Source organism: Amphiura filiformis, chromosome 7 (genome assembly GCF_039555335.1).
Source record: "Amphiura filiformis chromosome 7, Afil_fr2py, whole genome shotgun sequence".
Taxonomy (NCBI): domain Eukaryota; kingdom Metazoa; phylum Echinodermata; class Ophiuroidea; order Amphilepidida; family Amphiuridae; genus Amphiura; species Amphiura filiformis.
Window position 1 is genome coordinate 5,787,771 of NC_092634.1, and position 27,672 is coordinate 5,815,442.

The window sequence follows — 27,672 nt, forward strand, 5'->3', positions numbered from 1 at the left end:
ATAATGATTAAAAATACCAGTTTTAAGTAATAAAATGTGGTAATTTTATGTTTAATTGAAAGTCACAGATCATTTTTATTTCTATAAACACCGTGAAGGTCAAATGAAATCTTTCCGGTCAAAATTTCATTCATAGAATACAATGGGAAACGAAGTAGTAAAAATTGTGTAAATTTGCACTTATATCGAACACAAATCAGTTGTTTTTATATAAATAAAGAGTTATATTTACTTAAGAAGATGTCTATTACAGCAGAAGCGCTTTTTGCTTGTACAAAGTGCAACAGTCGACATCCTTTTGATGAACTTTCTCAGGGACAACAACTTTGCAAGGTAAAAAAACCTGTAAAATGTCATTCAAGTTTTACATGCATGCATGTTTAAAACTAAAACGAACAAAGATTAAAAAGCACTCGCTTGCTCTGTTCAGTGCGAGTGCCTCAACTAGAGTGGTAATGATGATGGATGGTTATTGAGCGATTCATGCCCGCCGAGGGCTGAGGCTTGCCCTTTGTTGACGTGTACATCATGATTCATGACAAAACATGAAACTGCCGATTTGAAATGTAGGTTCATGAGCGCGTGATTGGTCAAGAGCCGGGCATAAACAATCTTCATGCCGGGTGTCACCGATGTACGCTCGCCGGGTAGGGAAAATGCATTTACATGAATTAAACATTACCCAAAAACATGATTATCTAAATTTAGATAATCATCATCATGTTTTTGGGCAACTAATGTTAAATTCTTGTAATTTTTTGTTAATATTATATTGATGATATGAAGAATCACAAAATGTTCTGGTACTGTACTATAGCGTTTTGGGTCAAGCTGGGAGAAAAAAATCCCAGGTCGACCAAAAATAGCGTATCGCGCACGATAGACCACCTAAGTTATCGTAAATCGGTTTCTCCCAGGTCGACCGTAAATTTTGGGTTGCCACATTCGGCCCGCAAACGCCAGGATTTTTAGCCAGGTGGACCCATGACAAGCATGCAAATAGCCCTACATACATACGCAAGCCTTGAAATAAGCAGGCGCGGGGAGCAAATTTACCCTCGTAAAGCCACCAATTGCTCCTGGTCCTTGTAAAATTCACATGAACCAGGAGCAATTTTCTAAAATAAATTGCTCCTGGGTCCTATTTCATAAAACTTAGGATTCATCCTAAGTGGGACTTAGGATGAATTGATTCTTCCTAAGTCTTGAACTCTTCCTAACTTTAGGATTGATCCTATCTTCTATATTATAAAGCAACTTAGGAAGAATATCCTTCCTAAGTTTCTTCCTAACTTAGGAAGGGGTCAGGAGGTATCCAAACTTTAAGGGATTCTTCCTAGAGTCCCTATCTTAGCTAAAAGCGTTAAAAAACATAATTTTTGTGATTTTGATGAAAATCAAGGGGAAAAGGGTTTAAATGAGTCTAACTCCGTTATTTTTTGAAACTTGGATCTGAAACTTTGCAGATATGTCAAGGTTGATATAAACTTACTATCTATAGTAAAATAATGTGAATCTTATATTTTCACTATCTTCTGTTGTCATGGTAACATGTTTAAAATCCACAGATTTGGTAAAAAATGAGTCTAACTCCGTTATTTTTAGGAACTCAAACCTGAAATTTTGCAGGTGTGTCAAGGTTGATCAAAGCTATACATATATTGTCAAAAAAGTGAAACATATATTTTCGCTATCTTCTGTTGCCATGGTAACATGTTTAAAATCCACAGATTTGGTAAAAATTAGTCTAACTCCGTTATTTTTATGAATTGAACCTGAAAATTTGCAGGTGTGTCAAGGTTGATAAAGGATAACCATATATAGTAAAATAAAGTGAAACATAAATTTTTGCTATCTTCTGTTGCCATGGTAACATGTTACAAATCCACAGATTTGGTAAAAAATTAGTCTATCTCCGTTATTTTTAGGAATTCAAATCTGAAACTTTACAGGTATGTCAAGGTTGATAATAGCTAACCATAAACAGTAGAGTAAAGTGAAACATATGTTTTCGTTATCTTCTGTTGCCATGGTAAGCGTGTTTAAAATCCACAAATTTGGTCCAAAATGAGTCTAACTCCGTTATTTTTAGGAACTCGAACCTGAAATTTTGCAGGTGTGTCAAGGTTGATCAAAGCTATACATATATAGTCAAAAAAGTGAAACATATATTTTCGCTATCTTCTGTTGCCATGGTAACATGTTTAAAATCCACAGATTTGGTAAAAAATTAGTCTAACTCCGTTATTTTTAGGAATTCAAATCTGAAAGTTTACAGGTATGTCAAGGTTGATAATAGCTAACCATAAACAGCAGAGTAAAGTGAAACATGTTTTCGTTATCTTCTGTTGCCATGGTAACGTTTAAAATCCACAGATTAGGTAAAAAATGAGTCTAACTCCGTTATTTTTAGAAACTCGATCATGAAACTCTGGTGTATCCAGGTTGATAAAAGCTTACCATATATATGAAAATAAAGTTAAACATATATTTTCGCTATCTTCTGTTGCCATGGTAACATGTATAAAATCCACATGTGTAATCTCCACCATACCCTTAAGCCTAACCTCATCCCTTCTACTTAACCATGTACCCAATATGCGGCGGAATTAGCAGGGGGACATGTCCGTCCCAGTCCGCTAAATGTTTGCAAGGGGAACGACGGGACGCCCCCTAAAAAATCATTTTAGAAGAAAAAATTAAGCAATTATTGCCCTGTGCATCTCCTTTTTAGCACAAAAAAACAAAGTTCCAAGTAGAAATTCTGCTACTTAAAAAATCCTAGCAATGCATACTAATTAAATGTGTCCCTGGCCCTATAGAAGCAAAAGTTATTAAATATACAACTTTATCCAGCTTTGATTTTTTTAGTATAACAAGTAAAATTCAATCCGGTACCCAAGTACATAATTAGCTGTTAGGTGAGAGCCTTACTTTGTGTATAAGGTTTTTTGGTGTTAACAGATTTGGTTATGATGAGAAAACAGGCATTTTGATGAGAAACAGCCAAAATGAAAAGAATTTTTGGATGAAAAAAAAAAGCTGTTTGTGGAGAGATAAAATTTTCTCATCGAGAGAACATAATTGACATGGAGGAACTTGAACACAAAAAGTGGGATGGCTTCTTTAATAGGCCAATCAAATTAAGGAAAATCAGGGTTTAACCCACCACTAACTGCAACAGAAACCATTTAATCACCATCACCATTCATTTCAGAAAAGTATAGGCCTATTATTATTAAAGAAAATATCAAAAGTCCAAGTAGTGGAACAGTGCCTAATTTGCATAAATCCAAAATGGCCGCTTATGCAGGGGTGAAATTTCAAAGTTGGTCAAATCAAATCTTGTAAGAAACCATACCAATGTTTTGCTCTCATCATAAGGATACAGAAAAAGTATAGTTTTTCCAGTGTCTGACATAAAGTTCTTGAGTTATAGGCAAACAGGTCAAAGGTCAAATTTTGGGTCCACAGTCGTTTACAATGGAAATATGCTCCAATTTTAATCCAACTGGTTGAGAGGAATACATTGTTGTTTTTAGCAAGATTTGACCAAATTTGAAATTTCACCCCCCCTGCATAAATGGCCATTTTGGATTTATGCAAATTAGGCAGTGTTCCACTACTTGGATTTTTGGGGACTTTTGATATACTTTTGTGTTATCTTTTGGGAGATGGATGCAATGTTTGCAAAATGGATTCTGTTGCAATTAGTAGTGGGTGATTTGGTCTATAACCTTAAGTAGTTTTTATACCAATTATCAAAAACACTAAAACACACAAAACATAATGCAACTTCAAATCATAAGTACATTTTGGAAATCATTTTATTTATTGCATAAGCGTTCACTACAAACTTGCTTCACATTTTGATTGTTATGATAACCTTTAGAGAAGCCCCACCAGAGCAGTTCTGGGGTGAACCAAATCTGCCATGTTATCAAATTAATCAGTGACAAGGTTATCTCTGAATTTGACAAGGGCTAATTGATGTTTTAATGTTATTGGCAATTGCATCAATTAGCACCTATCAAATTCAGAGATGACCTTGTCGCTGATTAATTTGATAACCAGGCAGCTTTAGTTCACCCAGAAGAACTGCTCTGGCGGGGTTCCTCTTTAAAGAAGTCTCCGACAATCACAACATTATGCCTTATAAGAAAAATAATTATCAAGCATGAATCACATGGTTTTATTTAAAACAAACTCATAGTGACCATAAACACGTCGAGTGCAATGACGTCTCAGTAATACAAGAAGGCGGACGACAATGGAGCACAAGTAACCATTACGTCATTGCACTTAGATAATTTTGGTGCAGGAATTTTGAATATCGCGTGTTGAGAGCCGACTGTTTTTATTCGTTTTTATGGTCAATATGAGTTTGTTTCAAATAAAACCATGTGATTCATGCTTGATAATTATTTTTCTAACATATAAGGCATAATGTTATGATTGCCATGAGACCCGTTTAATAGACATGGACCTTCATGTAGTAATTCTGTGCGAGGATTGGAGGAAGACATACTAATATTCTAATCTTAGTGGCCTTAGTGTTGGATCGGGGACCTCCTACACCAGTGTCAAAGACCAATGGACCCACCTCTCAATTGACTAAGAATGAGAATAAACTATATGAATTTCTGTTTTTACTATCATCAACTGTGTGTAGGAATGTCCAATATTTTGCCTTAATGGATAGGCCTACCGCAAATGTGCCAGCATGATTCAGCATCCACAACTCAAAATATTGAACCTGCCTTACCTCTATCACACCGTTCACACGGCTAGTAAAAACAACAATTCCTCCATCAAAAATGCTATTCAATTTTCAAAATAATACTGAGTGCCATTCTTTTACTCATAGAAAAGATAGGAGTGAAAATAAAATAGATATCATGGTGTTGCTGTATAAAGTGGACAAATTTGCATATTTAAGTGTTTCCATTACTGTTTTTAGGGGCTGTGCAATAATTATGAGCCTTGGTGGGTCAGGTGGGAGGGGGCAACACATTTTTGGTTAGCTGAAAGGGAGGGGGCGTGCAAATTTTGACAAGCCGAGTGGGGGGGAGTAAGCGATTTTGGCATACATTCATGGGGCACCAAAAAGGAAATGGTTGGAAATGCTTAAATATGCAAATTTTCCTGCTCGCTGTGCTCGCAACATGTATCTAGACCAATGAAGGTTTGAACAAGGGGGAGGGGCAAAGATTTTTGGCAGGCTGAGAGGGGCAAGCGATTTTTGGCAGGCCGTGAGGGGGGGGCAAGTGATTTTTGTAGAGCCGTTCGAAATTTCATTGCACATGCACAGCCCCCATGAATGTTAAAATCCCCCCCTTGGCTTGCCAGAAATTTCTACCCCTGGCTGCCAAAAATATCTCCCCAAAAAAAAAATTACTCTCCCACCAGAGCTCATAATTATTGCACAGCCCCTAATTGCTCTGCCACTTGAGAGAATATCACAACAATTTTTCATGTAACCATGGACATGAACAGTGTTATTGCACTTACCTGTAGGTGCATTTTGCAATTGTAAATTATATAACATTTGTAACTTTAAGTTCTAGTCCATCTTAAAGATAGTCAGGTAATATGTATTGCCATTTACTTCCAATTTTAGAGATAACTTTATCCAATCCTTATACTAATATTTATAGTGTCATTTAAAAATTTACTTTGTACCAGTCATGTAGCCGGGACGGGACATGTAGATTGCATAATCATCAAGAATATGATCAGTCTCTTGAGTCACAAATTGTGTTGTTTCTTCTGCAACCATGGCAGCTGTAAGGTTGATTTTTAAATCATGCCCCTGTAAAATAAGACAAAAATAGTAAGAACATATTAAAAAATGTGAATTAAATGGAAAACGTTTTGACATGTTTCTAAATAGGTTAGGTCTCTGGGTCTCAGCTAGCTAGCTATTATGCAATTTGCAATGAATTCTGCCAACGTGAATTTCAATTTATCGAATGAAATTAGTTAATTACCATCTAAAATTATTTTCCAACGCCTAATCTGTGAAACGTACTGCTTAAAATATAACCGACCAACTTTCTAAGTCATGACACAGACACATGTATTATTACATAATTTGTACTGAAGTCTGTTTACCTTTAAAAGATCCCAATTAATTTTATTTTGAATTTCTTTAAATTTTAAAAATAATTTTGATTTAAATCATGGACCTGATACTGAAAAGAAATACAAGGTAAATTTTTACAAGAGATTTTACCCCAATTCTCCAACATTCTTCATATTGTGGATTTCATCATTACATGTAAATAAAGAGTTCTAAATTCTCTGTTATCTTTTATCTGCATGGGTTTGCTGTTTGCATTCATTATTCTACTTACCATTGACAGATCCACTGACCACTGCGTCTTCACAGACTCTTCATAGAAATCAAACCAATCCACTTAACACATTGATAACCAGCATCAACTGCAAATCAAACACACAATTAAGCATTATGATCAGTAAATTTAAAAAAGAAATCAAACTTTATAAGGGGCAGCTTCAAAACTCGACTGCCAGTTGCCCACTGGGTCATTGGGCTCAGCTTCTAATCGCTAGTGTTCACTCATGTGCTGATGTCCACACAGGCACATTTAAAATCAACGGCACATTGAAATCAAGGATTTTTCAAGATTTTAGGCCTAGTAAAGCTTTACGAGGCCTAAAATCTCGATAAAATTCTTGATTTCAATGTGCCGTAGCTTTTACAGAACTTTGAAATCAAGAATTTTATCGAGCTTTTAGGCCTCCTAAAGCTTTGCGTAAAAGCTACGGAACATTGGAATCAATAAAAATTCTCAATTTCAATTTTATTGAGATTTTAGGCCTAATAAAGCTTTACGGGGCCTAAAATCTCAATAAAATTCTTGATTTTACTGATTTTATCAAGATTTTAGGCCTCGTAAAGCGTTTTGCGTAAAAGCTACGGAACATTGGAATCAATTAAAATTCTCAATTTCAATTTTATCAAGATTTTAGGCCTAATAAAGATTTACGAGGCCTAAAATCTCGATAATATTCTTGATTTTACTATTCCGCTAAAGCTACGGCACATTGAAATCAAGGATTTTATCGAGATTTTAGGCCTCCTAAAGCTTTGCATAAAAGCTACGCAACATTGGAATCAATTAAAACTCTCAATTTCAATTTTATCGAGATTTTAGATCTAATAAACCTTTACGAGGCCTAACATCTCGATAAAATCCTTGATTTTACTTTTCCATAAAAGCTACGGCACATTGAAATCAAGGAATTTAGCAAGATTTTAGGCCTCGTAAAGTTTTGTGCAAAAGCTACGGAACATTGAAATCAATTAAAATTCTTAATTTCAATTTTATCAAGATTTTAGGCCTCATAAAGGTTTACAAGTTTAAAATTCTTGATTCTACTGTTGAAAAAATTTAAGTTTAAGAGGCCTAAAAATCTTGATAAAATCCTTGATTTCAATGTGCCGTCTTTTAATTTATGGAACATTGAAATATAAAATCTTATCAAGATTTTTAGGCCTCTTAAACTTAAAGCTTTACACCCGTTACCATTGGGTGTTTTGACAGCATGAAATAAACCAAACAATTATTATTGCAAAATTTCTCCAAATCTATGCTAAGGCTACGCATGAAATAGAACCGAGAACAATATTGATCACGGGATGAGTACAAGTAGGAAACCAAATTTATTCCTGTGATTTATTTATCTGGCCAGCTATCATTCCACTGGATCGGGAGAAAATAATAAGAACCCCTTGGCCTTTATTCAATTTCGCTGACCTTTGTGTGCTAAAACACCCCTATTTTTCCAATTTCACAGACAATTTTGTCCATGGACAAGCCCCAAAAATGACCCCTTTTTCCTCGATTTTGCCCAGGGGGGCCACTTATATGCTCTTATGTGTTGTCATCATCAAGCAGACCCTAAAATTTAACACCCTTAACACGGATCGTAGGTATTTTCACATGCTCGTGAAAAAAGTACCCTTTCCCGTGGATTTCTGCTTGGTGATGACAACACATATGTATTGAGTGGCCCCGGGTGATTTTGGTAACGATCGTACGGTCAGTATTGCAAGTTGAGTAACCCCACCGGGCTTTACAAAGCCTAAACTAAAACTCTCAATAAAATTGAAGTTGACAATTTTAATTGATTTCAATGTTCTGTTGCTTTTACTCAAAGCTAATTACGAGGCCTAAAATCTCGATAACAGTTCTCATTGTATGCGTGTGAACGCTATCGGTGGAACAATAGTCGGGACATGGCAGTACATGCATGATTGAAAAAGGAATCGGGACATGGCAGTACATGCATGATTGAAACAACTTACAAGTACAAAATTATGCATTGCGTGCCTAGCCTATAAATAATATTTTAAATTACTCCCCCCTATTCCCTATCGCAATTTACTGCCTGAAAACTTCACAATTCCTGACCGTGATGTGTATGGTAAACTGTCTAAGCAAAAATAAAGGCCTATTCAATAAATACGAGTCTGCCGTGAAGACATTAAAAAGCTGAAGTTTACCCCTATACATTTGCATAGGGTTTCGTGTGCCTCCACAGAAGCTCACAGACGCTGATTTACTTCCTTTTAAATTTCACGTTTTCTGACATTTTTATGGCCAGACAAAAGCACATAGGTAAAATAATGTCATTTACTAGCAGAAAAATGAAGAAAAATCCTCAAATCATACATATAAGCCATGATTTGAGGCAATTTACTCACCATTTTCACTTTTGTGTGCACATTGAAAAAGCGGCCATCTTGGTTTCTTCTCTAGAGGAGCAAACTCATGAATATGCAAATTAGCTTCTTCCACAAATACATGGCATACTGTTGAACTATTTAGGAAGAATCAAAATAGGATTCTTCCTATCCTAGGATCAATCATAAGTCCTGACTTAGGATGAATTGTATTGGAACTCTTCCTAAATAAGTTAGGAAGAGTCACTTAGGATGAATCCTAAGTTGAGCTTTATGAAATAGGACCCTGGTTACAGTTTTGCACTTGATGCAGTCGTGCTGGTATTCTGTATTGTATATGCAGAAAAGGATTTAATATTGAAAATTGCTCCTGTTTCTTCAGAAATTGCTCCTGGTTCTTGTAAAATCCCAGTGAACCAGGAGCAATGTTCAAAACAAATTGCTCCTGGTTCCTGTCTGCTTATTTCAAGGCTTGTACATACGTGCCCCGACCATGGCGATATACCTGTGATGAGTATAAACCATTGTACGCATGTACGGCACGATTCATTCATAACTTTGTGCAAGCGCCGGTGTGACTTTTACGATATCAGTTTCAGTGTTTGGCATCTAAATTAATTCAGTCATAGGCCTACTCTCATTTTCGTATTTATTTAATAGAGTAGGCCCTATTCCAGGGGCGTAGCCAGCTTTTTTGGTCAGGGGGGGAAAAATAAAAATTTTGGGGGACAGACGAAAAAAATTACTGTTGCATCATACAATACATAGAGACAAAAGGCTTTATTGGGACGGTGTGCGCGCGTAGCGTGCAAAAAATTGATATTTTACACTATTTTCGCCCTTTATCAGGATGGAAAGGGCTTAATTTTTTGCAATATGTGGCGAAGCTGAAAAAATTGTGTATTTTCGGCTGAATTTGGTGAAAAGGGCTCCTTGCCCCTTTTCTTTTCCTTTGCCCTCCTGATTTTCCCTTTTATTTTTTTGTCAGACTGGGGCACTTTTTTCTTTCATTTTTTTTGTCAGGGGGGGCACTCTGCCCCCCTGCCCCCCCCCCTACATACACGCTACATACATGTATGTAACAGCGCGCATGATTGGTCGAGAGCTGGCATAAACTTTTAGTCATGAAAATATGAATGAACCCCTAATTTAGTCATGAAAATAATATTCATGAATGAACCCCTTTGCTTTGTATTTCGCTGGTTGCAATATCGAATCACATGCACTAACCTTAGAATCCCATACACCTGTTTATCGACACACTTGACTTGAGTCACAAGTTCATGTTCAAGGTAAAATACTGACACTTGCTGTGCAAACTTGAGATGAAATTAATATAATTAATAAATACAATTGTGCATTTCAAATTACAAACTTGTATGTGAAATGCATGGATCATTTTATTTTTTACAGAACAATTAATGCATTTACAAAAGTCATGAAATTATCTGATCTTATCCAAATACTGTAAGGTAGATCGCTATATTAAATGTCATCAATGTTTGGTAAAATACAAGCACGCTGGGCAAATCAATCGATCTCCTGAATAGGCAAATTTGCCTTGCCAAATGTTACAAACTGATGGCGATACCTATTCGGTGTCATCTTAGGCCTGAAACTTGTTTTCCTGTTTCTCGTCACTTTTTTCAGCTCTTCTCTTAATGAGGCAACTTTTTCATTATTCATTTTTTTGGCGATTTCCATTTCTCACAAAAATTAACCCCTTTGGCGCAAGGGCTTGTATACAAACAAGACACTTTCAAAAAGCTAGCGAAAAATCATTTTGCGGCCTGTTTTCACTTCGAAGAACACTAAAAGCATTTAGAAAATTTAATATTCTTAAGTACCGGTACCCTTGTTTACTACAATTTTGCCAAATAATGATTTATTTTTTTTAATTTTTGGTTCACAAAGGCGGGTGAAATCACAAAGTCACCCAAATAGCAGGTATAGAAAAAATATTAAATTCGTGGACATCGTGGAACATTCAACTACGCTTGTTACTCGCGACTAATCATGCTAACTACACGAGCGTACAACGCTACTCTATGCGTCCATATAAGTCCAAAACGGAGAATTTGTAAATATTGTAATCTCAATGAAATTGAGGACGAATTTCATTTCATTATGAAATGTTCCTTATATAACGATGTCCGTAATAGATTTATGACGTTAATAGATGATATTTTTGTTACAAACAATTCAACTGAAAATGATAAGTTTCTTCTTATCTTGGGTGCCAATGATTTTGACACCACCAATGCAGTTGCCAATTTCATTTATGCTGCATTTGAAAAGCGGGATTTAAATAATAGGCCTATGCCTAGTTAATTTATATTATATTCTTTATAGTTGTAAACTGTATTGTTCTTGTACTTTATTTGTATTATATATATCGTATTATTATATATGTTTTGACCATATCTTGTTGTAAGATGAATGTCAATAAAATCTGAATCTGAATCTATTAGCGAGGCTATCTGCGTACAACTGCTTACTACGCACAGCCACGCAAAGAGTATGTTCCATGATGTCCACGAATTTGATAATTTTTCTATAGTAACCCTTACTACATGGTACTCTACTTCATTATAAATGTTTGATATTTGTCTTTTAATACAGGAATGTCGAGGAGCATACCCGGTAGTAAAATGTACATATTGTAGAGCAGAATTCCAGCAAGAAAAGTAAGTGTCAGCTTGTCCTTAGGCATAAAATAAATTGCTTGATTGGTGTAACAGACAAAAATAATTGGCTTGTAGCTGTTTTTGTTAACACTAATTAGACCGTACTTTTGTACGCTAAAGATAACAAATTTTAAAATTTTCATGTTTTAAATTTTTTTTCAAATTACTATGAAGATCATAGAACTTCAAAATAGGTCCACAGGTTCCCCAAATCCTCCGAAAAAAATCGTGCAAAGAAAAAAAGAAAAATCGGTGCATCATCTGCTTTGACATGATATGATATTCAGGAGGAACCTTCCAATGGTCAATACATATATTATAACTGTATGTGGATGCCCTTGATTAAAATGCCAAAATAAGTGTCTCAGATTGGTGATTTTTAACCATTGAGAGCCTCAGAACTCAGGAGTTTCAGGGGCCATGACCCTCACCAGGGGCAATAAGATGGCCCCTGGACCCCACCCATTTTATACGCTTTGCACTTGCCTTGATTTTTGGTTAGCATTATCCATTTTTTGGTTTTCCGTTTTTTTTCTTCAAGTAATCGGTGTTGTGTTTTTGTCCAAGGTTGAATGTTGTGTACTTTTTTTTTAAACAGCAGTGTAAAGCGTGTGCATGCAATCTTCTGAATTTTATAAATTACCTGTGTGCTTATCGCCAAGCTACAAGCGTGAAGATTGTTCTACCATTGCAATGAATTATTTAAAATACTTATAATAGTAGCTCTTATGATGTTTAAATTTTGCATGTTTTTTTCCTATACCATTTTTTTAAAGCACCCATTCAGGAAATATGGGTTCATTTTCCCAACCCTTGTACATCTTGGACTGCTTAATAGCCTTTTGAAACCATACTTTGACAAGCTGGCCATGTGATATGTATACTTGAGAAGTGATTCTGAATTCCTTTGGTATAGTCTTAGCTACATTGTATATTAATTAATCATGTTTTTGATTTAGTTGATAACTATTTTATTGTTCTCCTCTTTATTCTTCCATTTGTAGCAAAAGTAGTACAAACACAATCTGCAAAAAGTGTGCTCAGAATGTAAAACTCTATGGAACAGTAAGTAACCCTAATCCTCCCCCAGCTTTTTCATCCAGCATAAAAAGACCATGTTCACACCAAAACGACTTGTTCTATTTTTAGGCCATCTTCTCAAAGCCATTCCCAAGTTGAAAAACAGATTTTACTATTATAATAAACTAGATTTCGCGGTTCTCGGGTTGGGTGGTTCAAATTATAGGGCTATCTCTATTATTACCAAACACCCGTTACCCATATACCCACCGGCACCCTGACTTTTTAAACTACTACATGTATGATATAGGCCTGCGCCTCTTCTTAGTGATCAAGACCCAACTTGGTCCTGATCCGATGAGGTGCACCTGTTAGTCACATGCACACTCTAATGCTTTCCGATGCCGCACTGCGCCCGTCGGTACTTCGCGCACATTCCTGTTGATACTCCGTGTATGCGCTCTGCGAGCACGCGATAGCTCCGTGCGTATGCGCTCTGCGAGCACGCGATAGCTCCTCTTGCACACGGACAGATGGACTAACTCTCAATGATTAGTATTATGATAAGTAGTTTTAACTTTACGTTGATTACAATTATTTTCATCCATTACGCATTCAAAAAGTTGCAGGAATATAAGATGCCATGTAATAAGGTATGCCTGTGTATGAGACTGATGAATATAAATATTGTTTTGAGACCGAGGGCTCCCTTCAGTGATATCATGTCACATGATATTCAGGGTATAATAAAACCAGCGCTCCCAAGCATTCAGTGCTCTTCCATACTCGGTGACCATCGAGGTAGGTTGGTCAAGATTCACCTCTCTACATACACACTACAAGCAACCACCTGCCTCTCCCAAATCCAACACCGGATCAGCTCACAAATCCCAGAAAAATCATTAGAATTCCTCTGAATTACGACAAGTGTGGATTGTTGCACGCCCTTATATCAGCTGAGACGCTCACTACTAGGTTGATTCCGTCACAATATGTTGTGCTAATACATTGTTGTCATTTTATTAACCCTATGAGAATTACCTGCCTATTGGTCAGAAATAAGTTTTCGTTATCAATTGGACCAATCAGCAACATTGTTAGAATAATTTCACCACCCAAAAAAATTGCAGTGAATTATTTGCAAAGCTCCATTCTGATTGGTGATTAAATTTAAGATATCACATAATTGACCAATCAGAGGCAGTATTAGTAATTTTTGTCATTGTTCTCTTTTCAGCCCAAACCCTGTGAATATTGCAGTGTCATAGCAGCTTTTATTGGTAACAAGTGTCAGCGATGCGCAAACTCAGAGAAAAAATATGGTCCCCCTCACACATGTGAACAGTGCAAGCAGAAATGTGCATTCGACCGCAGGGAGGAAAGGAAAAAGGTACATGTACGTAGTGGTGTTTACACACATTTTGTAACGTTGCGTACTTGCTCGAAACGACGTTTCTTGATTTTAAGTTCCATTTTGTTTTTGTTTCATTTTGTCACATTTAGATTTTTTAATTTCAGTTTTATTTCCTTTACATTTTAAGTTTTGTACCCCAAGATGAAAATAGGGGAATCAAATGAACTATTCCAGTTGATTATAAATGCATGGAAAACTAATGCATCTATAATATGTGATAGATGAAGAGTTAAACATTAGTTAATGGTTGCATATTAAGTAAAGGATAACAAACTGCAATTTTTTCAAAAAAAAAAAAAAAAACTGTGAATGATCCTAGCACTTCAAAATAGGTCCAGTGGTTCTCCAAAGTTGCGAAAACTCCCCCAAAAAAAAAACCAATTTTTTTTACCGATATTGGATCGGATATCAGTCTATATTATGAAATCGATATCAGATCGGTAGACAAATTTTGCCATTTTGATTGAACCCTAGAAGGCTAGTTCAGTCTTTCATTTTTTTTGTATTAACAGTTGACACAGAAGTACTTAGTAATAAAGTAACAAGTGTATTCAGAGATTCTATAAATGAAATACTACCATTAGTCTCTCCTGAAACTGTTTCCCACACAAATTAAATTAATATGTCTACAGACATTTGTCAAGTCATAGATTGTACTTGTTTTGTTTCCTACACTGAATTGAACGCAGGTAACAGTAGGCTACAAACTGTGGGTGAGAAGTGTTTTTTTCTCCTTTTCAGAATGATGTATTGCTTTTCATTTTCTTCTTTAAGTTGTCCAATGGTTTTAAAGTTACTTATTGGTTTCATTATGTTTTCAAAGTTACCGGTTGGTTTCATTATATTTTCAAAGTTACCTATTGGTTTCATTATATTAAGTTACCTATTGGTAAATGTTTTCTAAGTTACCAATTGGTTTCATTTTGTTTTCAAAGTTATGTATTAGTATCATTATATTATCAATTAGGTTCATTATATTTTGTAAGTTACCAATTGGTTTCATTATATTATCTTAGTTACCTATGGTTCATTTTACGTTTTCAAAGTTACCAATTGGTTTCATTATACTATCTGAGTTTATACTATTCGTTTCATTATGTTTTCTAGGTTACCTATTATGTTTTCAAAGTTACCTATTGGTTTAATTTTGTATTCAAAGTTACTGATTGGTTTCATTATATTTTCTAAGTTACCAATTGGATTCAGTTTATGTTTTGGTTTCTTTTTATTTTCAAAGTTACCAATTGGTTTCATTTTATTTTCAAAGTTACCTATTGGTTTCATTTTACATTTTCAAAGTTACCAATTGGGTTCATATTTTTTTATGTTACCTATTGGGTTCATTATTTAAGTTACCAATTGGTTTCATTTTATATTTTCAAAGCTACCTGTTGGTTTCATTTTATGTTTTTAAAGTTACCAATTGGGTTCATTATATTAGCATTTGGTTTCATTATATTATCTAAGTTACCAATTCATTTTATGTTCTCATAGTTACCTATTGGTTGCATTATATTTTCAAAGTTACCAATTGGTTTCATTTTATGTTTTCAAATTCAAAGTTACCGATTGGTTTCATTATATTATCAAAGTTACCTATGGGTAAATATTTTCTCAGTTACCGATTGGTTTCATTATATGTTTTCTTACAATGTAGTTACCAATTGGTTTCATTAGGTTTTCAAAGTTGCCTTTTGGTTTCAGTATATTCTTGACATTGCTTAGAAGGACACTACAGAAATTTAACTGTAAAACACTGAGCTGAATAAAAAAGATTTGCTTGCAATTTTGTTCAAACTTTTTATATTCTAATCATCAGTGTTTTTTTTTAAATTTATGTTACTTGCTTTCAAGATATGCATGTGTCACTTTTGTTTACCGAGTCACTAAGAGCGATAACATTCAGGGTTGTAGCTAGCCCAAATTATGTGCCTGCAAATTTGATTTATCCAATTAGAGTGCTGGCTCGGGTTATAATCGTTTTAGCAAACATTAGGAATCAGGTAATAGACTAGGGGTATCATGAACATTTTTGAAATCTTTTTATGATGAAAAAATTGTTTGATAAAAAAAAAGTAAATTGTTTTTATTATTATTATTATTCATACTTGGCAGTGGGGTTTGACCCCCACCCTTTTTATTTTACCCCCACCCTTTTTATTGAGGCACCCTTTATATTGAAAATTCCTGACCCCCACGCTTTATACTGATGAAGGCACCCTTTACACTGAAAATTCTTGACCCCCACCACTTTTTGCTTTTTCCCCTATTTGTATACATTGATGAAGTCACAGGCAATTTGGTTCAAAGTAAATCAAGTACACCAAATTCTGCACCTATCATCACACGATAGCCTAGTGGATGTAAACATGCATCAAATGGAATTTTATCTTGCGATATGGTTTGCTGGCAGTGGTTTGGCACTTTTTGTGGTTTGGCACTTATTCTTGGAAACTACATGTAGGATGATTTTATCATTCAATGAAAATATATTGTAAGCTGGCACTCCCACCCTTTTTATTTTACTCCCACCCTTTATATCAACCCACCCTTTTTACCAACAAAGTTTAAACCCCCACCCTTTCTTGGATTTTCCACATTTCCAAGTGGCACCCTTTAAAAAGGGTGCCCTGCCAACAGTGTTATTATTATTATTATTATTATTATTATTATTATTATTTCTTTTGAGTGCATGTCAGCGCTGATCGGCATAGCTACATCCCTGGCTTGAAAAAAAAAGAAGAAAAAAGAAATTCTAGTTTGTAATTCTTTGATTTTTCTCACAGGTTGATGGGAAGATTCTTTGTTGGCTATGCACCTTATCCTACAAGAGAGTTTTACAGAAAGCAAAGAAGAGGAAGTATGACCTGGTACAAAGTCATCATCGGAGTAGTTCTTCCTCAACCTCAGCTCAATCAAATAAAGAAGAACAAAATAAATCAAAAAGCAAAGAAGAAAAAACCAACACAGAAAAGTCAAGGTATTGTAGTCGTACATTTATTGATATTTTAGTTGTGTCATCAAAGGATCCAGGTTCAAATCCTGGTCACTGATGATAGTTCCTTCTGTGACAGACTAGAATTAAGAATAACACTCTTATCATACCAATAATAGTTGTATGAAAGTCCCATTCAGTGGTCCCAGCAAAAGTGTAAAAAATTAAAATTGTTTAAAAGTTAAGGATAAGTCATTCAAATTGTCATTTTTTAAATAAAATATTTGGCAAAAAATGAAGAAAGCAACATTTAGAGCATTATTGACAAAGTTGAAGCCCCATTTAAATGCATTTATTTACTGTAGTGTCAGTACATAAATTACAGATTCATATAAATGCCTTATTTTTTCTTAAATACACAGCTTTTGGCTGAACCACTAGCAGGCTATGTAATAGTTAGCACATCTATGACAATGACAAATGTACCAAAAAAAATGAATTTTGATGATTTTTACGATCGTCCGGATGAGCAAATCACTGAATGGGCCTTTAAGTCAAGCTAGTCATTTACTTGCATTCATTTAAACATTTCCAATCCATCCATATCACAGAAATAGACTAACAAGGAGAATCAGGACCCATTGCACTGATTGAGTCATTACGCGATGCAAATGAAAATACATCATAAGATTTGAAAAAGAATTCTTTTGTCGGCAAGCACATGAATACCTCAAAATTTTGCCCCCGTAGCTGACATCACCAATGTACAGGACGTTATCATACATAGTAGGGAGTCTGGATTTTCTCTCTCTCTATATCTGTAATCTATAGGGAACATTATGATTCTATAGCCAGTTTGGGCTATTCTAGTTGAAATCCATACAACCCCAGGGCCTAGATTTCAACGAGAATCACAGAATTCTCATAATGATTCTTGTAGGATTTGGTTGCGAGAATCAACATCTCTCATTGTATCATACAGTATGTGCAGTGACTACGATAGATTTGATTCTCGCAAACCCAAGACGAAATCTAGGCCCTGCCCCCTATGGAAGACATGGCCTTAATCCCCCACACAGGAGGGTTCACAGGGGATGTAGATTTCAAATGGAGTCACCCATTCAGATAACCCCATTTGAAATTCACACTCCCTGTGTGGGAGATTCAAGTCATGTCTTCCATAGGGGGTGTATGAATATCAACTTGAATATCCCAATGAAGCTGATCTTGTATTTACCTGAGTGTGACCTTTTTGTGCTCTTCATCTGGGGTGGTCCAATCTACCATAAAGTCCCATTGTTTTCAGACATACAGTAAGCCAAAGAATTAAGGTAGCAGTTGATGTTCATCCCTGTATATTCTAAACAAAGACAAATATGTCAAAATTAAATTGAGCAGTACTCTTTAGCTTTTATTTAAGGCCTTATTTGTTGAAATTGGTTGAGAATTAGATAGATGGTGTTCTACAACCTAAGGAAGAAGCAAAATCAAAAGTTGCACTTTTGTGTTCTAATCAATGGTAGCATGATGCTAGATTTAATGTACTAGTCAATGGAAGCATAAGAACGCTTTGTGTACAAATCAATAGGGCATGCAATGTCTTGAATGATTTCAATGAAGAGGTCTTAAATTTGAGCTAAAAGATGCAGCTATTGGCTGCTGCTGGTTCCAAGTATGACATCTGTCTCTGTTGAGGATATACAGGGGGTGAACATAACTGGCACCTTAATTCTTTAGCTTACTGTATATGCTAAAATATTCCCAAAAGGTTCAAATATTAAAGAAAATTAACAAAAGGTCAAATGTTTTGAGTAACAATGTTAAAAAACAAAACAAAAAACCCAAAAAAGTTCATCTTGGAGGGGTTAAAGTCCACTCAAGCATTTTTCTTGAAAAAATATGTCACCAATTTGTAAGTCTCGCATTGCCCCGCACCAAAAAAGTAATCTACCTGGCTACTATGCTGATCGCCGTATCTCATTTGTTTTTGAATACATTTGATTTATTGTAGGACAACAACTGAAACCGAGAATAAACGATCAAAATCCAGCACAGAAGACAGGCATTCTAGCAATGGTGTTGCTCCATCCTCATTGTGAGTATCATCTACATTACAATTCATGTTGTTCAGACCTCCCAACTGTCCCTCATTTTGAGGGACTCTCCCTCATTTGGGGTTTTCCAAAGTGAAAAAGAGGGACAGTCATTTGGGGTTTTCCAAAGTAAAAAAGAGGGACAGTCCTGCTTTCTGAAAATTTCAGTGATGGCAAATTTATATGTAAGAACAGCAGAAAATGATGCAAATTTCACTTTAAAATTTTGCTATAGCATTCTCTTTAGTCTATTGTGATAAATTTAGACCTGCAAAACCTTCCCTGAATTCTGAAAGTATTGCATACCTCAAGTCTTTGAATTTGTCGGTACCTGGTTTGTGTACATGTACAAGGTTTTGGCCTCAATGTCCCTCTTGTTGACTTCGCTATGTTGGCAGGTCTGGTTACTTATTTAGGCAGCAATTCATTAATACATAATGCAGCATGTTTCTACTGAGCGTTTCTACTGAGTGTGCAGTTTTTTGACCCATTATTTTCTTGGTACAAAATACCGATCATGATCCAATTACTGTTACCCAGCTTGTTTCTAGTTAGACCAGAAAGCAGTATCTCGCATGATGCACAGGATTTTTTTCTTTTTCGGGTAAACCAAATGTACAGCATATCAATTTTTGGCGTAAGCAAGGCATCACGGTCTTATACTAAATTTAAATGTCCAAGAACTGGGGCAGCTGAAACCCTACACTATTTTCGCACTGGCTGACAGCTTGTGCTGATCATTGTGTAAAAATGAACTGTCGCACACGATGCTTTGCAGCTTGTTTGGCAAATGAGGTGCCAATGTGATGATGACATGATTCAATTACCCAATCAGAACCCTACTTAATGAATATGTTGTAAACAGCACCAAATCGGGCAGTGCAACACTTTAGTGTTAACACTTTTTGCAACATGTTATGGGTAGTGCTTAAATTATTCACAGGGATAACACTAAAAAAAAGGTTGATTCAAATAAGGGGTTTGACCATGATTCCAAAGTTGCCTTTCCATTTTAACTCAGCAAATACTGATGCACTAAAAGAAAAGGAATGAGTAAAAATGGCCGTAGTCACAAATTAATTGATTACCAAGCAAATAAGTGGCATTGTAACACTGTGAAATTGCTTGTTCACATGCATTATAACATGGACTGTTCCGTTTGTTTAGAAATCTTTGAAATTTGTTAAGATAATGTATGTTTTTGTGAACAATACCCACTCATATTGGATAGGATTCCATGGGCTGAGTCTTTTCAGGCTGCACATTTTTGTGTTTCCCCATCCATATAAATAGGTAGACATGTTGCTGCCTAAAGCCTTGACCCCAGTGGTTATACTATAGGTAATAATTATACATCTTGTCACTCTTGATTGCAGATTTGCAGATAGAAATAGTTCCAAGTCCGATATGAATTTTGTGGATCCTGGTAACACAGACCACATGGTTGCAATGACACAACTAAGAGAACAGCTAGCATCATTAAAGAAACAACTCACTGAGAAGGAAAAGGTTATACTAGACAGGGATAAAAAGGTGAGAAGAGATAGATACATGTAAGCACCCTACACCCCCCCCCCCACACCCCCACACAAATGCACCAACATACCCTACAACTAGCCTCATTAAAGAAATAGCACACTGGGAAAGAAATTATCATACTAGACAGGGATAAAAAGGTGAGAAAAAGATATGCACAAACATCCTATGTGTAATCACCGGCAACCAAGTGTGTTTTTACTATCCAACCATGGACGCACACATTTATTAAATGATGAACTTAGTAACAATGACTTCCGGTTAACTTCTGGGTTTGCGATAAGATTTACAACGCCATTTTTGACCATGTGTGCACCTTGGTAAGCTTACTACACAAGATAGCATGGAAAATATCAGCATTTTTGAAACATCTTGGTTCAAAAAAGTGGTGGGGCGTTTTAATTGAGATGGGGCGACTATTCAAGGAAATTTGGTATGTTGATTCTGACATCTACTGTAAGCAACATCTATTCTTGAGATTGTTATTATGCTTGAGTTGCTATATCATATACTACACTGGCATTCAGAAAAGTACTGCACTGTTAATGAGCTCTGCACCGACCAACACTTAGACATGTAATCAGCCTATCAGATTTATCAGTCTGTTGTTATAATTGTGAGACAGTTGAATTCGCCAATCAGAACCTGTGTTTGCACAGTATACAAGTGTTGTTCTTCTCTGCCAGCAAATGTAATAATAATACATTTTCATGTATATGTTGTTATCTGTTTTATTTGAATCCCAGATTACAGAGCTTAAAGCAGAACAATTCCAGGTGGAGAAGGATCTTAGAAACAAGTTAACAACATTACAAAAACAGCATTCAGAAATGGTGGAAGATTTACAGGTAAATCAATAATATACCTAGATCACAACTTAACCCCATGAGAACTACCTGTCTATTGGTCAAAGCGCTTTACATTTATTCCGCTGTCGTTAGAATATGTTGGCTGCCATACAATGCCCAAGGCATGCTCATACCTTTGGGTGGCACCCAATGGACAATATTCCTAATAGCTCCCCATTTCACCCCTGGGTAGAGAGAGGCAAGTGAGATAAAGCGCCTTGCCCAAGGGCACAACAAGATGTCACCGCCGGGGCTGGAACTAGCAATCCTCAGATAGCAAGGCAAAGCCACATGTACTGATACATATTACTTCTAATCTACTACTGTAGCAATTTAACTCATTATTATGTTTTCAGGGTTATTAGGAGTTAAGAAAACCTAATAATGATAATATTGGATGGCTTATTTCGCATGATACCATAACATATCGGATTCGTCATACAAATATCGGACGAGCCAACATTTTTATGACTCATCCGATATGTTATGGTATCATGCTCAGCCATCCAATATTATATCAAAACTTGGTTTGTGATAGACCTCTATGTAAGGCAGAAAACATATGAAACAATTGGACCACTAACCTTTAATTGGGCTATTCCATTTAAAATCCACACCACCCCTGTGGAAGATTTAGGAAATATCTTCCACAGGGGGAGTATGGATGTCAAATGGAATGAATACAATCATTACATTAGATTGCTCCAAAGGCATGACATCCATCTCATCCTTGGTGATTTTAATGCCAGAATTGGAACAGATAGTCATCTTTCCCATCCTTGGGTGATTGGTCCATACTGCTACCATGATTCAACCAATGACAATGGTGAGCGTCTGGTCAACATTTGCCAGGAGTACAACCTCAGACCGGCCCAAATGAGATTCCCCCAACCCAGGAATCGTCTCTGGACTTGGACCCATCCAGCTAGATCAACCCATGCACAGTTAGACCACATTCTAATAAACAGCAAGTGGGTAAATTCTCTTCGCAACTGTCGAGCATACAATTCAGTAGAAGTGGACTCCGATCATCGTATTGTGAGCGTCCGTCTAGCTGCCAGTTTGCGAACAAGCAAAGGAAAACCTTGCAAGAGACCAAAATTCAATTGGAAGAAGTTGCAAGATCCCGATACAAAGGAGGAATTTCAGCTGGAACTAACAAACAGATTCCAGGTCTTGAGCATGGATGATGCCACACCCATCTCTGATAGGTATGAGACCTTTGAGACAGCAGTTCGTGAAGTTGCTGAGGAAGTTATTGGAAAGCAAAAGCCATGCGGACTGCCAAGTTGGGTATCAGATGCAACCATCAGACTTAAACTTGAAAGGGATGAGGCCAAAAGCGGTACTCCATTTGAAGTCTCGTCAATCTAGAGAAAGGTGGAGGAACTTGAACACCAGCCTAAACAACTCTTATAAATCTGATGAGCTTGCTACACTCAATAAGCAGATGGAAGACCTGAAGCTGGCCGATGCAATGGGGAATTACACCACCACCTGGAAAATCATACACTCGCTTTCTGGGAAGAACTCAAGGAAAGGGTAAAAGTCAAAAAGAGAGATGGATCAGCCCCAACCAGTGACCATGAACTGCTTGAGGAATGGAAGGAATATTTCAGCTCACTCCTTAACAACGACAGTGGCACAGCAGCTTCAGAACTTCCTGCACCAGCTGTTGAAGATCTTCCTATTATCACTGAGCCCCCAACTCGTGAAGAAGTAGTTGAAGCAATAGCAGCCATGAAGACCAACAAGGCAGCAGCATTGGACTGTGCTATAACTGCTGAAGCACTTCAGGGAGGAGGGGATAGCATAATTGATATGATTCTCAAATTCTGTATGGAAGTATTCTCAACGCTGACACCGCCACGTCAGTGGGTCACAAATGTCATCATTCCTCTACCAAAGAAAGGCGACCTCTCTCTCATGACAAACTACCGTGGTATTTCACTTATGTCCATTGCCGCAAAAGTGTACAACAAGATCCTTCTGAACAGAATCCGACCTCACATTGATCCTTTACTGAGAAGCAACCAGGCTGGCCTTAGATCAGGTCGAAGCTGTGCTCAGCAAATACACATTTTGAGGAGGATCATGGAAGGCTTCAAGGAGTACCAACTTCCCTTGACAGTCACTTTTGTGGACTTCAAAAAAGCCTTTGACTCCATCAACAGGTCCGTCATGTTCTCAGTGCTGCGGCATTATGGAATACCAAAGGTTGTGGTCAATGCCATCCAGGTGCTCTACAAGGACTCCAATAGTGCCGTTATGGTAGATGGAAGTATCTCAGAGCCTTTCCAAGTAACAACTGGAGTGCTTCAGGGTGATGTGTTGGCACCATTCCTGTTCATTATCCTGGTAGACTACCTCCTGAAGAAATCAACTTCTGGAATTGACGCTGGAATTGTTACCTACCCACGTCGGTCAAGCAGGTATCCTGCTAAGATGCTGAATGACCTGGATTTTGCTGATGATATTGCCCTGTTGGAATCTTCTATAGTCCGGGCCCAGTCACAGCTTACTAGGACTGCAACAGCAGCAGCAGATCTAGGCCTTGTCATCAGCGCACCTAAGACAGAATATATGACTGCAAACTGTAACGCCCAGCCAGCACTTGAAGTCTATGGTAGTACCATCAACCATGTCACAGACTTCAAGTACTTGGGTTCCAAGATGGGCTCTAGTGTTGGAGACCTAAAAGAAGAAAAGCACTAGCCTGGGCCGCTTTCTGGAAACTGGGCACGCCTTTGGAGAAGCCCATCCTGCCAATCGGAACAAAAATCAAGCTGTTTGAGACAACTTGTGTCACTATCCTTCTGTACGGGTTTGCAGTCATGGGTAATCACCAAGGACATGGAAAATAAGATCAATGCCTTTGCAACATCTTGCTACAGAATCATGTTAAACATCAAGCGTGTGGATCGGATCCCAAATGAAACCATCTACAATCTGACCAACACCACTCCACTGATTGCCAGAGTCAAGATTCATCAACTCAAATTTCTCGGCCATATACTGCGTCTTGAAGATGACGAGCCTGTGAAAGAATATGCCCTTTATATTCCACCACATGGGAAGAGGAAACCGGGACGACCGGACACTGTACTTACAGTATGTACAGCACCTCCTGGGAGATACTGAAGGGATGCTGCAGCCAAACAAAATTGTTTCGCTTGCCCAAGATCGCAACAGTTGGAGAAAGCTTGTAGTGGCCTGCTCCGCAGCCGACTGATGATGATGATGATGCTCCATTTTAATTTCATACACCCCCTGAGAAAGTTTCAACCTGAATCTTCCACACAGGCAGGGGAGTTTCAAATAGAGTTAGTTAATTTGTTAATTAGATTTCAAATTCATACATGTACTCCCTCTGTCGAAGATATTTCCAAAATCTTTAACAGGGGTAGTGTGGATTTTAAATGGCATAGCCCATTTTTATCATATAATCAAAATTTGAAACCAATATTCAACTTTTTTCATTTACCAGACAAAGAACCGTAGCTTGACCAAACAAGTAGCGCAACTGAGCAAATCCAACTTGAAGAACGAGAAGAAGAAATCCAACAATAGTAAGGACAAGGACAAAGACAAGTCTGAGGACGACAAAGACAGTAATAGTAATAAAGAAGACAGCAGTGTGGAATGAATTACAAGGTAGGCATTGACAGTAGCGTGGACATAACACAATGGACAACAGTGTGGTGTGAGGATATGAACAGAGGACAGCAATGTATTAAAACACAGGAGACGTTGTCAGCGAGGACAGATCAGACCAAGATCTGTATCCTGTGCTACCCGTTGTGGGAATGAGAAGTGACCATGTGTATTATTGAGAACAACTTAATTCAAATTGATATAAGTTAATTCTAAACTTGATTCAATTTTGGTCAGATTTTGAATAATGTGCTCAATTGAAGTGCGAAAGTTGTACGCATCAAGGCAGTATTGCATGCAACTTGTATTGATTGGTATAAATCAATCTTCTGCTTTTATTAAAAAGATATGTGCAGGAGTTGATACTTGGAATTCCAGAAACAAAATTGTTTTATGTGACGAAAACTCACTGAGCAGCAGATTCTGGTCATATGTGGATACAATGCTGTATTTTTACATAGCAACCGAATGTACATTTGAAACTTCTTTATAACAAACATTTTAAAATATTTTAATTCAGGTTGATCACTTAGTTTTGTTTAGAAAAATGATTCAGAAATTTTTAATCTTTTTATAAATTATCTGAATTGTGTCATTTCCTCCATTCAGTCACTGTTAATTATCCGTGTCACAATATATGCCATCCCTTGATGCACAAAGATTGGTTTACATCCATCGGGCTATTCCAGTTGAAATCCATACACCCCCTATGGAAGACATGACATTATCTAACACACAGGGAGTGTGAATTTCAAATAGGTTTGCCTGAATGGGTGACTTTATTTGAAATCTACACTCCCTGTATGGGAGAATAAGGTAATGCCGTCCTTAAGGGGTGTATGGATTTCAACTGGAATAGCCCGATGGAGAAGTGTATGTGACTCAGTCTAGTAAGATGAGGACAATGCCAATAAAGTTAGGAGCTGATTATGAAAAAATATACGCTCTTTATATGATGCAAAATTTAAGAAATTGACTTATAACGTTGTCCACATTTTGTGTGAGGGTCACATCAGAATGCCAGGCCTTTTGGAATAGGACCAACAGCACTTGTTGCTGGTTGTAATGTTTGTGAAAATGTTAGAATATTTAGTATGAAAGTTTTTGTATTGAGCTTCTGATGTCAGTATGCAAAGTATCTTCTTAAGTCATAAAGTAATGCTCTGACTTTGCCTTTCATAAGCTAAGGCTCGGACTTTGCCTGATTATGACAGCCAAAAAATGCATGTCAGTGTTTTCTAAAAACTGTGGTAAGATTGAAATTAAACCAAAAAAATGCAAAATTCATCTCACTTCCAGTTCGTGTATGAAGTATGGCTTAGGTTCAGTTGCCAGGTTGAAATTCAAAATGGTCGCACCCATGGCACCGCATGTTGTCATGATTTATGTGGGAGGAAATTGCACCTGTAAGTACATTTTGATGCAGAAATTTGATTTACTTAGTTATTGAATTTGAACCCAGAAGTGAGACGTATTTCGCACAATTTTTCGCCGATTTTAAGCTTGCTTAATTTTTTGAAATGCAATGGACATAAAAAAAAATGCAATAGATATGGACTATGTGTGTATACATAGGCAGCATGTATATGGACTATGTGTGCATACAGAGGCAGCATTTTGATAGTCATGTGTCAAAGCTCTGACATCACAGACTCTAGGAATGCAAACAAAGAGCAGTAGTGTCTCATGTAGTATCTTCCAGTCAGTATTAGTCATATTATTGGATGTATTAGACAGATAGCATTTTATATTGTTCTTCCCTAAGTGCACAAACTTGGACAAGCAAGCAAAGAGGGACAAGTTTCAGTTAGTGTCCATAGATAAAGACTGTTCAATGTAGGTTTAAAGACACAGGGTTTGATTGGAAAGTTCATCACCACTCCTTGTTTGAGTAGCTCTATGCAGAATTACATAAAGGGGGTTTGACCCTAACGACAGCATCATCACCCATTTTTCTTCATTAAAAATTAAGATTTGGTATTGGTTAGGAACTTACATCGTAACTCTGCTATATGATTTATATGGTAGAGTTATGATGAGTATAATCTTAACCTCCCACACAGGGAATGTAGAGTTCTAATGGAGCCATCCATTCAGGCAACTGCATTTGAAATTCACACTCCCTGTGTGGGAGATTAAGGTTATGTCTTCCATAGGGGTGTATGGATTTCAACTGGAATAGGCCATTTTTATGGGACTAGGGAAAGATTCATGTTATTATACGATCAGGTAATACCAGGGTAAAACAGTTTCATATTTTTCAAAAATGCTGTAAATTTCAATGCTGTATTTTACTTTTTAAATTTTTATTTCAAGAATATGATCTGTTTTTACTATAAACTATAATTTCACCAATTGGACATTATGCAGCTTGTATCTAGTTAGATATATGTTTTAGAATATTATTATTTGGCTCATTTTTAAAAGAGGATTTCAGAAAATGTTGAGCAGCTGTATCAGCCAGAGCAGTATCCAGCATTTTATGTGCATTTTTCTGTAGTGACAAATACTGTGCATTGGGATATTCCAACTGAAATCAATTCACCCCCCTATGGAAGACAAGACCTTAATCTCCCACATAGGGAGTGTGAATTTCATATGGGACTACCTGAATGGATGATTCCATTTGAAATTCACAATTCACACTCCCTGTGTGGGAGATTAAGGTCATGTCTTCCATACATGTAGGGGGTGTAAGGATTTAACTGGAATAGCCCATTTTTGGTTCTGTTCTCTGCAGGGCAAATTATCGGCCCAAAATGTTGCTTTGTT

At 36.7% G+C, this 27,672-nt stretch overlaps 1 protein-coding gene and 1 long non-coding RNA gene across 3 annotated transcripts; one reads left to right on the forward strand and one right to left on the reverse strand.

The window, feature by feature from the left end:
- Nucleotides 1–209: 209 nt before the first annotated feature.
- On the forward strand, nt 210–27,630 carry LOC140156671 (protein FAM76A-like). Of its 2 annotated transcripts, none has more exons than XM_072179608.1 (9): nt 210–333; nt 11,336–11,400; nt 12,405–12,465; nt 13,658–13,816; nt 16,621–16,814; nt 18,781–18,864; nt 20,239–20,395; nt 21,145–21,246; nt 24,734–27,630. In XM_072179608.1, exons 1-9 carry the CDS (start codon nt 241–243, stop codon nt 24,890–24,892), a joined length of 1,074 nt encoding a protein of 357 aa, XP_072035709.1. In that variant the 5' UTR covers nt 210–240; the 3' UTR covers nt 24,893–27,630. The 2 variants fall into 2 exon arrangements, with proteins under 2 accessions (XP_072035709.1, XP_072035710.1); XM_072179609.1 differs by having other exon boundaries at nt 13,658–13,810.
- Nucleotides 5,700–8,945, reverse strand: LOC140156676 (uncharacterized). The gene is made up of 3 exons (XR_011859576.1): nt 8,735–8,945; nt 6,357–6,444; nt 5,700–5,812 (listed from the first exon to the last, which is right to left on the reverse strand). It is a non-coding gene; the product is annotated as an uncharacterized lncRNA (long non-coding RNA).
- Nucleotides 27,631–27,672: the final 42 nt, after the last annotated feature.